General features: G+C 40.7%; 1 protein-coding gene across 1 annotated transcript; it reads right to left on the bottom strand.

Moving 5' to 3' along the window:
- Window positions 1-7,212: 7,212 nt before the first annotated feature.
- On the bottom strand, window positions 7,213-15,928 carry LOC102872218 (chromosome unknown open reading frame, human C2orf44). Its single transcript, XM_006880716.1, has 3 exons — window positions 14,090-15,928; window positions 10,319-10,436; window positions 7,213-7,442 (listed from the first exon to the last, which is right to left on the bottom strand). The coding sequence occupies exons 1-3, from the start codon at window positions 15,926-15,928 to the stop codon at window positions 7,213-7,215; spliced, it is 2,187 nt and encodes a 728-aa protein (XP_006880778.1).
- Between the last annotated feature and the right edge of the window lie 6,068 nt (window positions 15,929-21,996).

The following is a 21,996-nucleotide window of genomic DNA, read 5'->3' as shown; positions in this document are numbered from 1 at the left end:
ACTGGGGTAATCGGGATGGGTGTGTCAGAGATGGTGCAATTGGCTCAGGACAGAGAAGAGTTTAGGGATGTTGTACACATGGCAAGCGAATCAACGGCACATAACAACAGCCACCAGCACCTTTGCTTTGGCAGAGGAATTCCTTACTACTAAGCCATCAGAGCTTCCTAGGATGACTAGGAGGTTTTAATGAAGTAATGCATGAGAAGTACCTGATGGCTATAGTGGATTATTCATTCCATATTGTGCTTTAGTAGATTATTCAGTACGGCTTTTCTAGCCATTGGCTTTGACTTTGATGAAATGGCTTTGTGGGACTATACAAATGTGAGGTGTTTGTGGTCCACCAAGGAGGCTGTACAGCTTGCTAACAGTAAGGTAAACAGCACCTTTTGAATGGGAATATGCAAATAAGGTGTGTAGATTACTAAGGGACTGGTTAGTTGTTTGGGGTTGATTTTTTTTTCCCCTGCCTCAGGATTTATTTGTACAAATAGCATGGGAGGACACCAGCCTCTGCAGATGGCAGCCCAGGAGAGGGTCAGGTCACACATTCTGTCCTCAGATGGAGATCTCCATGATGGAGCCTTTGCAGGGCCTGGGCACCTTTAGGGGCCTGACAGGAACAGGAGCCTAGGTTGAGGCCTTAGCTGGCACCTGAGTTGAGGATTTTGCTGGAGCTTAGGTTAGTTTCAGGCTTGGCTTAGGATTTTGGACAGTTAAGCCTAAGCCTTTGGCAGTGCAGGCTCAGCCTGCTTCCAAAGCCTGGGATGGTGTAGGCCAGTCAGCTGAGCATGCAGTTGACACCCCCTGGAATCTTGGGCTTGACAAAAGCCTTCACAGCCTCGGTACATTCACCCATGGCCTTGGCATTGTGGGCCTACATCTCCTTCAGGCCTTTGTTGCTGTTCTTCTTAGCAAAGTGCATGTTCCTCAGGAATTTGAGGTCTACCCCACTGAAGAGACTTATATAATTGTGACTGGGGTCTCTTGATGCTATTTTGTGGACTGGTTGTGTGTGGTGTGGTTCTTGGACTTAGCCATGTCTGCACCGTCCCAGAGCGCCAGCAACTGGAAGAGGGGACTGGTTGGTTTTGCCATCTCACCAGGCTTAACTGAAGCAGTTTCTGAGGCAGAAAAGGGGAATCTCACTGCCCACAAGAAAGCAGCAGAGAGTGCAGCACATCCTTTAGGCCAGAGATTCTACAAGATAGAGTAAGACTTATGAGACTGAGGCAGCAGCAAGGATGGAGAACCAGAGACCGACGTAAGACAAGGCTTGACTGGATCTGCTGTCCCAGGAAGCCAAAACCCAGTGCCTTGGCCTGGATGGAGTGGGGAGTGGGGCACATGACTGGCAGAATGAAAAAAGCTTTGTGACACTTCAGAGCTGTGATTCAGGGCCCAGAGCGAGGAAGGAAGGTCAGAGGGAGGCCTGCCTGTGAGCATGCCTGAGAAGCAGCTGTCCTGTTCACACACTGAATTGTAACTTGTTACTTCTCTAATATACCCCATAATCCCCAGTACTGTCTGTGAATTCTGTGTTCATTGCAACAAGTTCTCAAACCTCGCAGCAGAGTACTGAGAGCCATTGGAGGGACAGCTGGTGTCAGAATGGAGAGGAGAAGGTGCAGGACTGTGGAGACATGTCTGACCTCTCTGGAACCAGCTTTGTACTGCTGGCAAGGATTCCCCCTCTTTGGAGGTTAGTGGTGGTCTGATTCTGCCACCATCATGCCAACTGCACTGTGTTTACACTAAACAGGGAAACGCTTGAGGGTTAGTAGTTGTTAACTGATGACCATTCCTTTCCAAAATTCTCTCCTCTCCTGGCCTTCTTGTCACCACCCTCTTACCATTCATTTTCTGTCTTTTCCTTGGTTTAATTAATACATGTGATGTCATTAAAATGAAAAAAAAAAGAAAAGAAAAATTATGTTTTATAAAACACACCATAAAGAAAAAGAGGAAGGAAGGAAGAAAAGAAGGAAGGAAGGAAGGAAACAGACTACTCACAAACTGGGTGAAGATACCAGCCACAAACATTAACAAACATCTAGAATATAAAGGCAACCCAGTAGATATTTGGGTAAAAGACACAAAGATGTATTTTGCAAGAGAGAAAGCTCAATAGCCAACCCCCGCCCCCCCCCAAAATCCTCTCAAAACCCAAAATACAGAGAGATTCCCATTGGTGGTAGGGAAGTACAAGTGAGAATCACATGAAAAACCATTTAAAATTACTAGAGAGCTCTAGTGGAGTAGCGGTAAAGAATCGTGCTGCCAACACCAAGGTACGTGGTTTGAATCTACCAGCTGCTCTGAGAGAGGAAGATGGACAATTTCCTACAATGTGATTTTAAACTCTTGAAGACCCGCTAGAGGGTCAGCTATGAGTCGGTTTTAACTTAACAATAACAGACTATTACAAAATTAAGGAGCACCCGAGCTTGGAGAACAACAGACACTAACATAATTGCTCTGGAACATCAAAGTAGATATTACCCTTGTGGCAGCAGGGATCTCCGGAGGCCTAGTGGTAAAGAGCTGTAAGGAGCTGTACTGTCAACCCAGAACCACACAGTTCATAGCCACCAGCTGCTCCATGGGAGATGTGCAGTCTCCTCCCGCGTGATTAACTGCCTCTGAAAACTCACTGGAGGGTCAGCTATGAGCGTTTCCAACTTGATGGTACAAAACAAAACCAACATTATGGCATTACCTCCTAAAGGCATTTTGGCATTAATTGAACATACCCATACCTATGACTCAATAATACAACTTTAAAGTAAAAAAGAAATTTTTCAAACCCGTCAGGAAACAATTACAAGATTATTCAATATAATATTGTTCATATTCACTGACCTAAAATCAGAGAACAATACAGATGTCAATGAAAGGAAATTGTGCTAACTACAAAACAATGAAATTAACAAATATAAGGTGATTCAATAAAAAACAATGTTGAATGGGGGGGAAAAAATCAAGTCACAGAAGACGAACCAGAATACCATTTTCATTACGCTCATCACATTATTTAGGCTAGCACATACATGTAGCAAACCTTTTTTTTAAAAAAAAAAAGAATGAAGAATGATAATTACAATCATTATGACAAACAAAAGATTAGCCGCTTTAGGACTGGGCTGTGGAGATGGGATCATGAAGAAACACAACAGAGAAGTTGAAGGGTTTCTGGTAATGTTCTAGTTCTTAAATTAGGCCATTAATTTCATTACATCTTTTTATGCCCTGTGATAAGGAGCCCTGGTGGCAGAGTGTGTTACGTGTTAGGCTGCTAGTGGAAAGGCTGGCAGTTTGAATCCACCATCAACAACTTCATAAGAGAAAAACAGGCAGTCACACCCCACAAAGATACATGTTGGAAACTCAAAGCAGGGTCAGTATGAGTGGGACAGAGGACTGTGGGGTTTCGGGTCACACCCTATATAAGGATCCTTGGTGGCAGTGGTTAACTATTGTGCTGCTACCTGAAAGGTCAGCAGTTTGAACCCAGCAGATTCTCCGCAGGAGAAGATGAGGGAGTCTGTTCCTGTGATGATTTGAAGCCTCAGAAACCTGATGGACAGTTGCCAATAGACTCTGCAGCACTGGGCTTGGTTTACCTTAGATATGGTGCCTGTATCAAATATTACCAATTATGTATCAAAATTTATAAAAAAAAATTTGTTGGGTGCAAGGTGGAATATGTCAATAATGTTTTTATATTATTTTACATTATAATGTCAAGAATTTTGCTCTTTTCTCTCTGGCTCCAAAGTCAGCAAATACAGGATGATCTTCTGTTGTCCCAGTGAGATGATCACGGTAGCAGAGGCCAAGGAGACATCGTTTGCATGGAATCAGATGGTTGTAAAGAAATAAACAATTTATACTTGGCATTGTTTACCAGAGCAACTACAGAAACATCCTACACATACATAAAAGCAGTAGCATTTCTCTATTCCTGCAATTATCTCACACACTCACACACACACACACACACACCCAGCCCCATAAAAACATTCACTAACAGCCACAAATATTAGTGATTTTACTGAAGGCTCATCCATGAGAATTAGACCAGAGCAATGGTGATGAGAACATACATCTTGAAGCACATTGTCTTAAGGGCTCCCACATCCCCTTCTTTAGGCTTCACAACAGTTTTAACTTCATCGCATCCAGTCACTTCCTTCCCCAGTGGAGCCAGACTAAGACTATCCGCAGTCACTGCTCTGAGACAGCTGAGCACAGACAAGTGGCCTCCACGTCCATTATCCCAGCAGCTGTCTAATGCATTTGAACCACAAAATGTGCCCGTGCTTCTTTCCTCTCCCTGCTCCATCTTCATAAACGGAAAGAGACAGACAGGAGCCCCCTAGGGTACAAAATATTTTCTTTCCAGATAATTTTCAAGGAAAGTGGCGGGGGGCAGTGAAAGATGCCTATTTGCTAATGGAGCTTCAATGGCTGAAATGATTTCTCTGTGCAGATGTGCTCTGATTAGCCACCCACTGATCAACGTGTTGTGCTGCTGTAATTGCAGTTTATCATTCTGGGTGAGAGCAGTAAGCAGGGGTGTCTGAATGCAATCAGAGACTTCCCACAATACTCGGCTGGCATGTTAGCCCTTAAGTGTATACATCAGAACCCCCTCTGATTCCATGAAATTAACAAACACAGCCTCTCACAGACAATGTGTGCTTAGGGATAGGGAAAAATAAAAATATAAAAATTAAAGTCACAGATAAGTTAACGAAAAGAGCTGACTACTGGGAAGAAATGCAGAAATTATATTATTTCAAAACAGAAAAGTATTTCAGGGAGAAAAATCATGAGTAACAACAGCACAGAATCATTCCTTGGGTGTCGCCCGAGTTCAGCACTCTTCTGGTAGCACCATTACATGCTCAGGTGGAGCCTAGAGGAACTGAAGCACTGGACAAACGACCTACAAAGTGAATGGAAAAAGCTCAAGGCCAAGTGTTATATGTGTTTGGTCCTCTGTAACCAGAGACAATGGGATTAGGGGTGTTGGAGTCGGAGTCGGTGAGACTGGCTCAGGATAGAGCAAGGTTCAGGGCTGTTGTGCAGGTGATCCAACAGCCCAAAACAAGAAGCAGGGATTTTTAGGGAAGCAAGAGAGTTGGGTTTAAATCCTGGAAGGCCAACAGCAGAACTTCTGCGTTTCAGGCGTCCCAGGGAACAAGTCAACCCTTTTTTCCCTCCTGTAAATTTTATTTATCTTGCTGTTGTTGAGAATAGACACAGCAAAACATATAACAAGGCAACACTTTGTGTATGGACAAGTTAGTGTCAAGGCTTACATTCTTTGAGTTGTGTAAACCATTCTCATCCATCTATTCTGAGTTGTTCATACCTCATTAACATAAATTCATTGTCCCAAGACTCCAGTCTTTCAAGTTATTGTCAATTTGATCCTGTGTAGTTTTTACAAGAGTGTAACGCTCAAGGCAAATCTTTTTTTAATTATATAGACCAAATTATTTATTGGTTTTAAGAATATTTCAGGGGATACTTATGGTATACTGCTGTTATGTGCCTGCGACTCATAGCAACCCTATGTACAATAGCTCTGAGGCCTGCCCTGCCCTGAGTCAATCTCACTGACTCCAACACACCTACCCCCACTGCCCCAGTCACTGTATCAGTCCGTCTCATCCAGGGTCTTCCTCTCCCGCACTGTCCACCCTGCTTCCAAGCTTGATGTCTTTCTCCAAGGACTGGTGGTCCCTCCTGGCCACATGCCCAAAGACAGACAGAATTTCAAAATCCTTGCCTTCAAGGAGAAACTTGGTTTCACTCTTTTCAAAACAGACTTGTCTGTTCTCTTGGCGGTCCATGGTATGCTCAAGACTCTTCTCTAGCACCACAATTAAAAGGCATCAATTCTTCTTCTGCCATCCTTAGTCACTGTCCAGCTCTCTGATAACAACAAGTAACTGTGAAGATCATGGCCTGGATAAGGTGCACCTTAGTGACTAGACTGATATCATCACTATTTCACACTTTGGAGAGGTCTCTGACAGCAGGCTCTCCCAATGCAGTTAATCTTTTGATTTCCTGAATGTTGATGCCAAGAGTGTTGTTTGTGGAGCCAAGCAAGCTGTAATTGTTAACCATTTCAATCTCTTTTCCATCTATCATCGTGCTGCCAATTGTCCCAGTGGTGAGATCGGTCTTCTTGATGTTGCACTTCAATCCATATTGAAGACTAGTCCTCGACTTTGTGCAGCAAGTGCTTTAGGTCCTCCTCAGTTTCAGCAAGCAAGATTGTGTCATGTGCATAATGCAGGTTTTTGATGAGTCTTCCTCCAATCCTTATGCCTCAGTCCTCCTCATAAAGCCCAGCCTCTCGAATTATCTGTTCCACATATAGATTAAAATGGTGTGGACAAAGGATGCACCCCTGACACACTCTTTTCTTGATTTTGAACCATGCGGTGTTTTTACTCTGTTTCATACTTATGGTATAGGTTTAGTAATTATCTCAAGGCAATAATATCAGGGGTTCATCCACTCTCTAGTGCTCTCGAAAATCTAGCATTCATGAGAATCTCAATTCTGTTCTGTATTATCCCCATTTTGGTAAAGATTCTTTCATAGAACCTTTGAACAAAATGTTCAGTGGTGATAACCAAACCCCTCCAGTTCTTCTGGTCTCATGGTAAAGAGGTAGTTGTTCATGGAGGTAATTAGCCACACATTCCATATCCTCCTAATCCTCTCTCTCCTTTTGTTGCCTTGGATGGATATGTACAAGTCAATGAGTTTTTATCTTCCAAGCTCTGCTGATTGCTGGAGAAGAAGTTCTTCTTGATGCCTCACCCTCAACTATAAGCCAAAGAAAAGACCTCCTCCAATGCTTAGGCATCTTTTAAGTGTTCATAAGACAGACTGAATGCAGCTTCAGGCAAGGGACACACATAGGTTCAGAGAAACCATAAAACACAATCCATACAGCACACTTTCATTATTTTGCTCTGGGAACTGTGCCCGTAGACAAAAACCACAACGATCATAAATATATAAACAGTCACTTTCTGAGTCATCTAACAAACACTGTGCTGTGCTCTACTGCTACGCAGCCCAGGGAAAACCAGAAGAGCCAACCACCATGGCTTGGTTTATAAATCTTGATTTTAATGGCATAATTTAAAAAGCTGTACAGCAAATAGTCTACAAATATCATGCTGTGTTCCCTAAGTGGTTAGAACAGTTAGTAGTCTCTAAACTTCGGGCCGTATGGTCTCTAAAGTATTCAAGAGCAGGACCAGGATCCAGATTCTGAGAAAAAGAGTCTTCAAAAACATCTGACCTGGACAGGTTGCCATCTCTAATGATCAGCTCCTGTGTGGATGTGAACGTTAATGGGATGAAGCCTTCACTGTCCGCAGTGAGGAGGATCCAGAGGGAACCTGTGAAGCAAAAGAAATACTTGAGCAGATGAAAAGAGTATCTTTTTGTATGAAGAAAAAGATGACTAGATTGTGTGTTTGCCTTGAGAGAAGGGATGCAGTAATTGCTGATACTGAATGTAATTACAACAGATTTTAACAGAATGGGGAGACAGAATGACTGGCATTGAGAGAACGTGGATGACTTATACACAACTAAAAGGTGATTACAGTGAAGGGACACACATCTTCACCCAGGCTCAATGCTCATCAGTCAGGGTTATGCAGATGTGTGGGCATGGATCACAGGTGGTATGTGACCATCTCTACCTTATCTACATCATTTACCCTAATTATGTAAAGATGGACAGACACTCTGAATTTTTTTTTTATTCATTTGTTATTGTTGTTGTGTACTGTCAATCAGAACCGACTCAAAATTGACCCGCTAGCAGGTTTTCAGAGGCTGTAAACTGCATGGAAGGAGCCTGGCCATCGTTCTCCCATGGAGCTGCTGGTGGATTTGAACCGTGTGCCTCTAGGTTGGCAGTATAGCTCCTTACCACTAAACCATCAGACCTTCTTTATTCATTATATCCACTTAATAACCCAGAAGCTATGCCTCTTTGGCAGTTTGAATCTATCAACACCTCTCCTCAGAAGAAAGATGGGTAATCTCCCATTTGCTTTACAACTTGGGAAACTCACTGGGGGATCAGCTGTGAGTCAGCTTTGATTCAATGGCAATGACTGACTTTAGATCCACACCAACCATTAGAAACCCAAGGCCAGGCCCAGATAATGCTAAACGGCTCATTGTAGAGTGGCCCAGGAGCCACTAGTATAATATGTGTGGATTACCTCTTGTCCTTTCAAGTCTAGTCCACCTCCTCAATACTGTGATTTCACTTCTGAAAATCTGTGCTTCTCAAAAATAAAATTCAAAATATTCAGAGAAACTTGTTTTCAGTGCAATCTGTGACTGTAGAAAATTGGACAGTCAAGTGTCAGAGAAAATATGATAAAGTAAGATACTGTATACCACAGAATGGAATGTTACCCATCAAAAGTGACAAGATACATAGATGTCAAAACTTTAAAAATGCTGATGATCCAATGTGAAGGGGGATAAAAGGAAACACAATTTTATGTTCAATGTTCTAGCTTCTGTGAAGAGCAAAGCCCAAGCTGACAACCATGCTTTACATCTGATGGACCATGGGCACAATGTGGTTCCTTGCCACCTAAGGATGCTCTTTGTATCCCCGTGTTTGCTACAACTCTTCTAAGAAATAGTCCGCTATCCTACCCAAGAAGCTGGACAAGGCAGTGGCTGAAGCCCACCTGGGCACACTGAGCCTGAAGCGGACCACGCTGACTGAGAAACAGACCCAGGACCTGGGCATAGCCTCCGACGGGCCCTTCAAGCCTGACCACTTCCGTTACTGAAAGGCAGGCCTGTCCCTTGCCCTCCAGTTGATTTTCTTGCCCAGGCTCCAATTCTCCTTTGCAAGAACAAATAGCACTAACTTTGAGCTTGGGTTGTCATTACCACCCTGCCCCTCCTGGGTGACACCCTGGGGATGGTCACTCAGGCTTTGGCTTCCCTGGTCCCGCATACTATTCCAGGTATGTCAGAGGGGACTGAAGGACCCCTCCTAATGCCCTTGTCATGACAGAGGTGTGAAGGAGACACTTGCAGGGAACCATGAATCGGGGGTTATTGGGGCTGCTCAGTCTTTAGTCTGATGTGGCACAAGGCCCCTTACTGGACCTGACGGACTTTACCTGTGGGTTCCGTTTACATGTAAAGTGGTTCCTCGGCACATGACGGGTGAGAGGGTGCATGCAAAAGAGCAAGGTGGAACTGTCTGAATACCCCTGGCACTTGGCTTAGTGCTGGGCATTCTCTTAACCACAGCATGGGGTGGTCGATATTTTTAGTCTTAATTTTACAGGGGTTAGAATCGAGTTGGTAAGGGATGGCCAAAAGAGAGCAAGAGAAGTGACAGCCAGATATTGAAAGGGGCCAGAAAAATGTAAAAGCAAGTATAGGTCTACCACCACGTTTTAATATGACGGTTCCTATCACAACCCTGGGTTCAAAGAGGTTAATCTGGCTTGTAACGTGTTAAAAAGCAGAAAGGTGGGTTAATAAAAATTTTGGTGTCAAAACCAGAAATATTTTGCTATTCCGCTATTTTAGCACAGCAGACATATATATGAAGCTTTTGTGAATTCCTTGTTATATGCTATTATATGGGCTCTGGTGGCCAAGAAGTTGTGTTGTAATCCCAAAGGCATGCAGTTTGAGGCCACTAGCTGCTCCATGGGTGAAGGAAGGGCAATCTGCTTCAGTGTGATTCACTGCCTCTGAAAACCCCACTGGAGGGTCAGCTATGGGTCGTTCCAACACTACGGTATACAACAACAACAACATGCTGCTTTATAATTCTTTTAGTTTTTCCATGTGTATGTATACATTTTCCAGTTGGACTATAAGTTATTATTTGTATTCTCATTTATTTTAGTGCCTATAGCATGCATGCAGCTCTGGTGGCCTCATGAGTGAGGAGCTTCTCTGCTAACCCAAAGGCACAAATCCACCAGAAAATATTTTCACCAGCTCAAATCTACCAGCTGCTCCCCAGGAGAAAGATGGACAATATCCTCCTATTTAATGCCTCTGAAAACCATCTGAAGGGTTAGCTCTGAGTCAATTTCAACTTGACAGCAACTAACAATAATATAATAATCTGAGATACTGATATTTATAAATTATCTAGTGAACTGCTGAATGGCTAGCTACAGCTCATTCTCATTATTAGGGAAAGTTGGAAAATAGAAGGTGGAAAGAAGAGAGTGTAGGTGAGGGTGGAGGTGTGCAGCTGACTTACCATGCAGCATTTCAATGAGAGAGAGCCCAAAAGCCTGCTGGACTGTGCTGAGCCTCAGTTTGCCATCGCAAAGAAGCACCGCTCTTTTTTCAATAACAGGAGCGACATAATAAGGTTTCTTTAAAAACAGAAATAAATGTCATTAAGCAGACTGCAGAAATGAGGAAGTTAACATTTCTTAAGCGAACAGTGGGCACAAAAGTTTTAAAAAATTCTTATTATCATTCTAAACTAAACATTAGCTTTAAATAAGGAAGCTCTTTGCTGCCCAAGAAGCAGAATAAATCAGAACCATTATTTTCTTTTTATTGTCCTGATCTTTCTCAGCAGTGTATCTTCATCTTTAAGAGCAGGAGTTCCTAGGGAAGGACTAATGTCACTACAAGAGAGGAGACTGAAAGACAAGGAGTCTTAGTAGCACAATGGTTAAGCTCTTGGCTGCTACACAAAAAGGTCACTGGTTCAAACATACTAGTTGCTGTGAAAAATATGTGCTGGTCTGTTTCCTTAAAGATTAACAACCTAGGAAACCTCTGTCCTCACAAGGTGACTCTAAGAGTCTACTTAACAGTGCAGGAACTGTTGTTAGGTTGGTTGTTTTAGCATAAAAGACACATCCTGATCATGAAGAATTATGAATTGGTTATTTTAGATATAACTAAGGAAAAAAAAATACCAAAAAAAGACTGCCCTCAGTGGTTGAGTAATAAAGATTTTGTATAAATAGAAGAAACAAACTGGGGGGTGTGGTGTGTGTGGAGAGTCAATTAGATTACAAAAAGTACAAATGAATAGTTAATGATGTTTAAAATTTTAAGTCAAGTTAAAAATTGAGTCACTATAAAAACAAGTTCAGATATCCATAGAGAGAGGATATTAAAAAAAACTACAGTTTTAAAACACATTTAAAACTCAAAGGTATAATCACAATAGACTCTTAGCTAATCCTTGAAGAAGGACATCATGCTTGGGAGGGTGGAGGGACAGTGCAAGAGAGGAAGACCCTGGATGAGATGGATTTATTCAGTGACTGGGATAATCGGGATGGGAGTGTCAGAGACAGTGCGATTGGCACAGGACAGAGCAGAGTTTAGGGCTGTTGTACATAGGGTCGCTATGAGTCGCAAGTGACTCGATGGCACATAACAACAACAACATATAATATATGAAATGATATCTTCATTTAAACATTGGAAGAACAGTTTTACAAGTAAGTAGCATGTTTAGCTCATTTGTTTTACTGCTATTTATTGCTCAGAAACAAAATTTCAACAATGAAAGATGAATTATTCAAAGATGTCTATAAATGAAGTTTAAGTAGAGCCATTCCTGTAAACAGCAAATGTCATAAGCAACTACATTTAACTCACCCTTATTGTGCATTGGCATGCATATATATATTATCAAATCAGCATATTATTGATAAAGTTCTATTAAAGTGGTGTTATAGTACAGTGTATACAGAATCAGATCCCAATATGTGTAAGTTTATATATGATAAATGTAGTAAATAACATTGAATTTGATAAGGATTACTTCTTAATAATCTTGCTAGCATAAGTGGTAATGTAATTCAAGATTAAAAGCTTAAATGCAAAACAAACAAAAAAAATTAAAACACACTGCACAAAACTCTAAATGATTACATGCATAGTAATTTCTCCATCTGTCAGTTTGCTGTAGTTACTGCAGGTTGTTTGCATGTTGCTGTGATACTATAAGCTTTGCTACTGGTGTTTCAAACACAAGCAGGGTTATCTATGTTAAGACAGGTTTTAGTAGAGCTTGTAGAGTAAGACAATCTAGGAAGTAGACCTGACCATCTACTTCTGAAGTAAAAGGCCACTGAAAACCTGAATGATCTGAGACAGCACTGGAAGACAAGGCCTTCAGGCTGGAAGGCACTCTAAGCAGGATGGGGAAGAACTGCCTCCTCCAGGGAGTCTCTCTGAAAGACCTGGATGAAGTAGAGTTTCCAGCAGAAGAAGCGCTTTCATGTGCTTCGTGATTTAAATTAAGGAGAAAGAGCTGCAAATACCCACTAATAATTGGAACAGAGTGCAAGAAATATGAATCCAGGAAATTGTCATTTCTGTGACATATAACTCTTACAAACTGATAAAACCAACAGGAAAATGAGCAATGGGCAATTCACAAAAGACTAATTTCAAATGACCAATCAAAAAACCATGCTCAAATTCAAAGAGGAAATGGAAATACAAATGAAAGAAAGAGAACTATCATCTCAAACTGATTACACTGGGAAGCACGTGAGGAGGACAGTCTCGTATGAGGCTGGTGCATGTATGAAGATGAATTGTGCAGTAACAGCTCTTTGCAAGGTAACTTGACAACTCTATTACAAGCAGAAATGTACATACTCTTCACATTTGCACTTCCACTTCTGGGAAACAGTCCAACAAGAAATAAAAATGCCAATACAAAGGGACAATATGCAAGGCTATTATTGCAGCAGTATTGGAATGGACAAGAACTAAAACCAAAGTGAATGTCCATCAATAAGGGAGTGGCTGAACAAATAACACCTTCAGCATGAAAGTGGACACCACAGGACCTCAATGACAAACCACATCCACACATCTTTATATATGTATAAATGCAATGATCTGTGTAAGATTAAGACTATGGAGACAAATGCAGGAGGATGGATCCACCTTAAACTAATGACACCTTCAAGTGGGAAGTAAGTACGACCAAGTCCAACGGGGATGGAAAGGATTCCTAATAACAACAGGTAGATGGACTCACTCCTTAGAATAACCAACCCCATAAAGTTGAAAGAAACATGTGCCCAAAGATAAAGTCTTTTAAAAGGCAGGAAGGGAAGGTGAGAGGATTAACAGAAATGAGAATTAGAGGGAGAAGTGGGAAACGTATGACACATTGTGAGTATTATAAATGTTATTATACAAAGTGTCTATAGATAGCTGAATGGAACATCAATTTGCTTTCTAATTTTTCACTCAAACCACAATTCTAAAAACGGGAAGAAAAGCTGATGGTAAAAATCAGAAATGAATAAAGGTAATTACAACATTGTGCTCTAAAACTTGATGAACATCATGTCACTAAACTGTACGTTGTCAACTGTTTAAATGCCAAGTGTTGTTACATATATATTTACAACAATAGAGAGGAAAAGAAAACCAAGGATATTATCTCTTTATATATTACATATTTGCAAACACACACACAAGTGAACATATGTACTAAAAAGGAAGAAAATGAACTTTTTTTAAATAAATAGAAAAACGCAAGTAGGAAACAAGTTTTCACAATTAAATAAAGATGTTCTTGCGGTGTGACAGGGAGGTGAAACGACCCACAGCTGACTCTTCAGAGTGGGTTTTCAGAGGCAGTAAATCACATGGAAGGAGCTGCTGGTGGATCTGAATCCCATGCTTTTGGGACTGCAGCACAGCTTCTTACCTCTAAGCCACCAGAGGTCCCTATTTATGGTACGAAAGCAATCTTTTTATAAATACAAATTGTTAAGCAAATGTAGTAACTCAGTTTTGCACACTATGACCATGATAAAATAATGGTTCACACTAATAGGTGTGTCTGCCTGGTTAACAAGCTATTATCAACCAGCCTATAAAAGTATTAACAACTTGCCTGTCATATAACATGCCCAGTTTATCAGTGATGTCCCATTAGAGCACTATCTTCCGTAATAATTTCCCTTACACTACCCACGGGTTGCATGAATTATATTTACAGTGGCGGCTCCACAAAGGAAAAAATTACCTGGTAAATGATGTGAACGTAAGGAGGATCCTGAGAGAGTTGGTATCCGGGAGAGGATTTCTTCCCATTGTGTAGACAGTTTGTGAGTTCAGAAAGACACTGCTGCATTTCAGTCAGAGTCCTTGACAGAACTTCAAGTTTCTTAGATATCTGACAAGCTTCTTTTTCCCTTTGCAAATTCTTTCTCTGAGGTAAGTTAGGCAGCTCTGGTGGTGGGTTACACTGCACTGGGGAGGACTCTGGCGGACTGCGAGGCTGGGGCTTTGTTACCGATCGGTTAATGGGCTCCGCATCGAGAGTTTCTACAGCTGTGGACTCCTCACAGATACCCGCTGTGGGACTCTTGATTTCTTTAATAAGGGTTTTTCCAGGACTTCCATTTTGATTACTGGGACTACTTGGTAACAAGAGCCCTCTGGCTAGGTGAGAAAAATCCGGGGAAAGACTTTGAATTTGCTTTCTTCTGTTTGCTTTATTTAACAGAGAGTAGCGACTCTGGCTTTTGTTGGAGGTCACTGAAGATTCTTCTTCCAACTTCACTTCTTTGACGACCAAGCGGATTATATACTGTTCAGATTTTGAAGAAGGAAGAAATGCCAAATCAGTGGATTTCTGTGTTCCTACCAAAATCAGTAATAATTTGTCTGTTAAGAAATACATGCCTTTGGGTCTGTCACTACTTTGTAATCTAATTTGCTGAATGTTTGGCATAGAAGATCGAATGACAGAATAAATCAATATGATGTTACAAGTACTGGAAGCCACAGCCACTACTTGTGCTTTAAGATTAAATGCTATTAAATCAGGAACCAGAATACCCGGAATGGTCACTTTTCTGGTCATGGTGACCTCTTTCTCAAAAGTCACAAGGACCAAATGTGAGGAATCCTGGCCAGTTCCTGTCAAGTAGTCCTTTCTCCTTAGACAAATAAGAGAATTGCGCTTAGATCCAGACCTACTGAAACGTATGTGAGTTAGATCCAGAGGATCTGAGGAGGAAGAAACAGAAGGAGAAACAGATACTTCAGAATTTGTTTCAGAAGCATTTGCCCCTTTAACCATAAAGGGCACTTCACCAGTAAGTGGTAAAGTATGTGGAGACGTGTCTTTAACACCAGTGGGAACATCAAAGGCTCCAGAAGCATTTAAACCACAAATCCTATCTAGAGGAAGCTCAGTGGCTATAGCAACCTGAGAGTCCACAGTGGCTTCAATAGAGCGGACATAGCTGTCTGCATCAAACACTGGGCAAAAGGAACATCTGTGAAGAGTCTTGTGTGCACTGTTCCAAATATAAGAATGCAAACTGCTGCCAACCGCCACCACCAGCCTCTGGCCATCTTGGGTCCAACATGCACAGTGAATGTGGCCCTGAGGGTTGACGTCTGCTTTCACCTGAGAACTGTCGCAGTGAACATTAGGGAAAACGGAGACATCTTGTGCAGTCAACACAGTCAGCACAGCACTTTTGGGGTGCCACACACACCCCTGGGGAAGGACAGGGAGGGATTCTCTAATCTCACAGGTCTGAGCCATCAGCCATTTGCTCGTCTCTGTGGTGCTGGGACACAGCTGCCACACAGTGACGTGGCTCTTGTGCTGGACAGCGAGCAGAGTGGGCGTGTCACCTGTACCAGGTGGGGCCCAGGACAGTCCGCTGACATGTTCAAATTGCCCAAGGACCTTTGAGTCTCCAAACCTGGCCTCTCCATTGTGAAGCTGTACGTCAGTCAGGACCACCTGACTCCCATCAGTCCAGGCAAGGCCATGAACTGGGTGCACTGCTTGATACAAGGCATTCCGGCCAGTCCTGAGAAGTCTTCCTTTTCCCAACTCCATCTTTTCTTATGAAAATTATCTGTAAGAATTAAGAATAAGGTACATCATGAAAAAACACATCAGACAAATCCAGATTATAAGGCATTGTGCAAGATAACTGGCTTAAGCCTCTCATAAGTCACTATTAAAGGGGACAAAAAGAAAGGAGAAATGTTAGTAAAGATTAAAAGCGATCACTGATCACAGAAGTAAATGCTGCACTTAAACTACTGCTGAATCCTGAATTGAGGAAATATATTATTTTCTCTTTAAAAAAAACTCAAGAGGTTTTTGGTGAACTCTGCTGGCCTAGTGGCAAGAAGCTATACTGCAATCCCAGAGGTGAGTGGTTCGAATCCACCAGATGCTCTGCTGGAGAAGGAGGGACAATCTCCCCCTGTACAATCCGATTTGATGGTATACACACACAGACACACATAACTAATAGATTAATAATAATAATAATAATAATTTTTAAAAAACCCAAAGAGGTTTTAAAAATATCTAAGGAAAGGTTTGGACTAATGAAAAGGTAGCTTGGAAGCAAGCCCTAACCTGTTTCTGAAATGCCATCACCTTGAAAACTCCATGGAGTATTTGTTCTACTCTGCACACATGTGGTCACCATGAGAACCTAAATGACAATTGGTCTTTTTGTTGTGGTTGCTGAGTTTATAAATGATATGGTGGAGTAATGAGTCTTCCTAAATGTGAATACAGAAATGTGTGTGATTATAGAGAATAATGTGCGTACTGTTGAACTAAACTAGCTAAAAGTATGTGGCATAAAGTGTCATCATACATATAATTTGTAGTCAAATGGTGTAGCAAAAACAAAAACAAAGCCAAAGTTTAGGTAGGTAGGTAGATGGAAGTGGTGGGAGGGGAATGAGAGAGAGAGCGCGCGTGCCAAATATAAACACTGATGTAATATAAACCACTGGTGACACTACACTGAGGTTACACTAGTATTTCTGACACATTCAATTTTTAAGTCAGAAAATGTTCAAATTAAAAAGTTGAAAAATGTATCATCTGATTTCTATTCTTCATTTCACAGTCAAACCAACAAGTAATTGATATCCACAGCCCTAACGTCTTATATATTATCTCTTTCCTTCCATATAGCTCTACTGAAATGGCATGTAAAAGTCACTATTACTGTTTCTACTACTACTACTATTATTCCCTCATATTTAACAAGTTGCCGCACAGTTTTAAATTGACGACCGTGCTTAGAAACACATTTTTTTATAGCCGTCATTTGTGGCAACATGCTAAATAACATTATCATCATTATTATAATTACCAATAAAAGAGAGTTCTGGTGGCCTAGTGGTAACAAGCTGCAAAGCAACCCTGAAGGCATGTGGTTCAAATCTACCAGCTAGCTACTCCATGGGAGAAGGATGGGCAATCTTCTCTCATCCAATTAACTGACTCTGAAAACCCGCCGGAGGGTCAGCTATGGTTGAGTTCTGACTCCAACAATTTCATCATAATTTTCAGTACAATGTCACCTTACCTATTCCATTTGATTTTTGTACCAATTCTTCTTAATAAAGTAAAATAGATTTGGCAAGCAATAATTTCCACTTTTTCTTACTGTGTGTTTTTGTTCAAGTATGTGAATTACTAAAATATATACTCAATGCAAGGGAATCCAAACAAGCTAGAACTATCTAAAGCAAAACTGTGTCCTCCCATCCTGTGTCAAGCCAGCTTCACTGCCTCCAGTCTGCTTCTAAATCTCAACTACTTAATAAAAGTACTACTGACAATATGGTATGTATTCCATGAAACTGTTAAAGAAACCTATCAAAAGCAAACGTGATTTTGTTGTTATGCTTTTTCCCCACTTGCAAACAAAAAACTGAGATATAAATCGGAGTTCTTGTATACTAATAACAGAAACAAATTTGGCAACTTGAGCAAAAGAGAAAGAAGATTAAAAAATAAGGCTGAGAAAGAAGTAGGCTAAGACCAAATAAATCTATGTTGCCACTACTACTAGACTGAGCAGTTGCTGAGAATTTTAACTTCAACATCCCTTCCTCTGACATTAATGACTTAAGATTCACAATCTTGGGAAAATCTTAGCTCACATACACATGTGCTGGCTGTCAGGAAGAGTAGGAAAGGGTTCTGTAATAAGAATAGGGCCCTGCCACCCCAAGATTTCCCTCCAAACCAGAAGGGATATTTTAAAAAATGGCAAAGAAGCACCATTAGGATCACTTTACATACCATTCACTAATGTGTTTTAAGTCATGGGCATATTTCTGAACTAAGTAATATAGTCGAAGACATTAGTTAAAGCAGTACAGCAACAGTTAATTGCCAGATATTGAAGTCAGAGTCAAAAGAGAATAAAGAATGAAGGAAATCATGGTTGATGCCATACAGATCTTCAATAGAGGCGAGAGTACCAGAAAGATGTTCACCAGTGTTTTGCTGATTATACAACATATTTTTACTATATGGATATTTACGAATAATGGGTAACATTGCAAAGAATGGGAATTCTAGACCATGTAATTGTGGTCATGAGGAACATACACATAGATCAAAATGCCATCATCTAGAGAAAAAGAATACTGTGTGGTTTGAAATCAGGAAAAATGTGCATTAGGGTTGTATTCTTTTAGCATACTTATTCAATCCATATGCTGAGTACATAATCTGAAGTAAATGAAGGAGAAGGCGGCATTAGGTTAGAGGAAGACACACTGTCATGGATTAAACTGTCACCCAAAAATACACGTATATAAAATACAATGCGAAACTATGTAATTTCTCATGAACTAATAAACCAAATGGTTGTAAAAGGATTAAGAGTAAAAACACTTAATCCCACTAAGAGTGTGTTTCAAGGATGTATCCTTTCTTCACACCTATTCAATCTATATGCGAGCAAATAACTCATAAATAAAGTTAGACTTTATGAAGACAAATGTTGACATCAGGATCAGAGGAATACTCATCAACCACCTGTGTTATGCAGATGACACAACACTGCTGCTGAAAGTGAGAACTTTAAACATTTGCTGCAGATCAAAAACTTTAGCAGATCTTTTGCTAAACTAGCCATTTTTGCCTTCAATATGGATTACATCTCAACATCAGGAAAACAAAGGTTTTCATTAGTGGGCCAATAGGCAAAATCATGACAGATGGAGAAAGGACTAAGTTGTCAATGATTTCATGTCGGTTGGCTCTACAATCAACACCACTGGTACTTGCAGTCAGGAGATGTATTGCATTGGGCAAATCAGCTGTCAGGGAACTCTCCAAAATACTGAAGAGCAATGATGTAAGTTAAAAGACTAAGGTGCATCTCATTTAAGCCACGATCTTTTCAATCACTTGCTATACACCTGAGAGTCTGAAAATTAACAAGCATGACAGAAGAAGAATTGATATTTTTGAATTGTGGTATTAAGTACTAAATATCCTATGGATGGCTAAAAGAAGAAACAGATACGTCTTGAAGAAAGTGCAGCCAGAGCTCCTTGGAGGCAAGGATGGTGAAGCTTTGTCTATCCTATTTTAGGCATGGTGCTAGAAAAAGACATCGTACTTAAAAGGTGAAAAGTTAATGGAAGAGAGGAAGACTCAACGGGATGGACTGACACAATGACTGCAGCAGTGGGTTTAAGTGTGTCATGATGAGGATGCACAGGAAAGAGACCTATTAGGTCAGTTGTTCACAGGGTTGCTGTGAGTTGTGTTCAACTCAACGGTATCTAACAACAACAATCCCATGACACTCTGGATCTGCTAACCTCTACATTAATGTTTCACAGTAGTAAAATATGGAAAGGGGAAGAGGGAGGGAAACAGAAAAAGAAATGCTCATAAACAGAAGAATGGGTAAACAAAATGTAGTATAAGCATACAATAGATTATCACTCATTTATAAAGAAAATGAAGTCCTATTACATGGCAAAAAGTTGCGTTGCAATCCTGGTGGTATGTGGTTCGAGGCCACCAGCTGCTCCATGGGAGAAAGATGGGCAATCTCCTCCCGTGCAGTTAACTGCCTCTGAAAACCAGCTGAAGGGTCAGCTATGGGTCAGTTCCGACTCTACGGTACACAGCTGCACAGCAGGTACACGCTATTACACTGATGAACCCTGCAAGCACTATGCTGAGCTAAATAAACCAGATGTGGTGTTGTTGTTGTTATGTACCGTCGAGTCACTTGCGACTCATAGCGACCCTATGTACAACAGCCCTAAACTCTGCTCTGTCCTGTGCCAATCGCACTGCCTCTGACACACCCATCCCGATTACCCCAATCAATCCACCTCACGGAGGGTCTTCCCCTCCTGCGCTGTCCCTCTACCCTACCAAACATGATGTCCCTCTCCAAGGACCTGTCTCTCCTTAAAACATGTCCAAAGTATGTCAGAAGAAGCCCCAGAATCCTTGCCTCCAAGGAGCAGCCTGGTTTAACCCTCTCTAGGATGAATCTGTTTTCTTGGCAGTCCATAGTACCCTCAATACTCTTCTCCAGCACCACAGCTCAAAGGCACCAATTCTCCTTCTATCCTCCCTAGTCATTGTCCAACTCTCTGATGCATAACAAGTGATTGCAAAGACCATAGCCTGTATCAGACACACTTTAGTCTCCAGAGTGATACAAGAGGACAAATATTATATCAGCTTACTAATATGAAGTAAACAAAAACATATAAATGGAAGACTATAAGTGTTTAACAAAAGGGGGGAGAGGGAGGTGAGTTTTTACTTAGAAGGCATTGCATTTATGTTAAAGATGGTGGAGTGATTTGGAAAAGGATATAAAAAGTGGATGTAGGTAATATAATTGAATTATACATGAAGCAACTGTTCAACTGGCCTATGTTTTTTACGTACATTTTCACAATCAAAAGGAAAAAATTTTAAAAAATCAGTTCCCTTATTTTGTTAATGATATCACCATTCTCACATTCACTCAGGCTAAAAATGAGGGAATCAGTTTGACTTCTATCCCTGATTTCTCAAAGAGCCACAAGTCCTAGTAATTCTTAAAGGTGTTTCTTTAATGATTAAGGACTTTCACATAGTTGACTATGAAGTACAGTAGTGAATAATAAAAACATGGGAAAAATAAACTGGTGGGATGACTTTAGGGAAAGTACTATATTTTTTTAGCCCAAGATATATTTATGAAATGTTGAAAATATATAAAGAACAGTGACAGAAATTAAATTACACCACAATTATAATCTTTCACATTGTTTGATATATTAATATTCATAACATCAAGCAATAAAAACCTTAAGAAATATATTTAACTTTTAGTTTTAAATTCTGTATAGTAAAAATAAATAAATAAATAAAATTCTATACAGTGACAAGCCTTTCAAGAAACATCTGGTGGCCTATGGGCAAGAAGTCGCACTGCAATACCAGAGGTATGTGGTTCAAATCCACGAGATGCTCTGCTGGGGAAGGAGGGGCAATCTCCTCCTGTACCAGTCAGATCCGATTTGATGGTACACACACAAAATAATAAAATAAAATATAAAAAAAAAAATCAACCATCTTTGGAAACTATTCATACCTTGTGAGAATAAATTAAAGGCAGTCAAGTTATTACTTGCAATTTTCTTGAAGTGAAAAATTTCCAAAATCATGTGTAACACCGTGATAAATTATCTTCATTCTGACAAAACAATAACAAAAAAGAATGTTAAGGAAAAAAGTTAAACAAGGTACCACAATTCTTAACTGAAAGTGAGTGTGTAACACTGAAAGCGGTGACCACAAGCAAAATCCAGCAACTGACTGAGAAATTATTTTTCTTGCAAAATAAGATCACATTTTTGAGAATCTGCTGCTAACAAGCTTTCATAAACTTTCAGTAACACAGATGAAATTTCAGATTTTCCTTTTGTCTCATGCTTTCATTCTGATTGTTGTTGTTGTTATGTGCCGTCGAGTCACAAAGGCCATGATTGCAAAGACCATGGCCTGTATCAGGCACACCTTAGTCTCCAGAGAGACACCGCTGCTCTTGAGTACTTTAGAGAGGTCCCTAACAGCAGACTTTCCCATCACAATACGTTTTTTGATTTCCT

The sequence above is a fragment of the Elephantulus edwardii genome, unplaced genomic scaffold (assembly GCF_000299155.1).
Source record: "Elephantulus edwardii isolate Elephantulus edwardi_28Jun2011 unplaced genomic scaffold, EleEdw1.0 scaffold00009, whole genome shotgun sequence".
In the NCBI taxonomy this organism is placed as follows: domain Eukaryota; kingdom Metazoa; phylum Chordata; class Mammalia; order Macroscelidea; family Macroscelididae; genus Elephantulus; species Elephantulus edwardii.
Note: the sequence above shows the minus strand (reverse complement) of the source record. Positions and strands in the feature narration are given on the sequence as shown.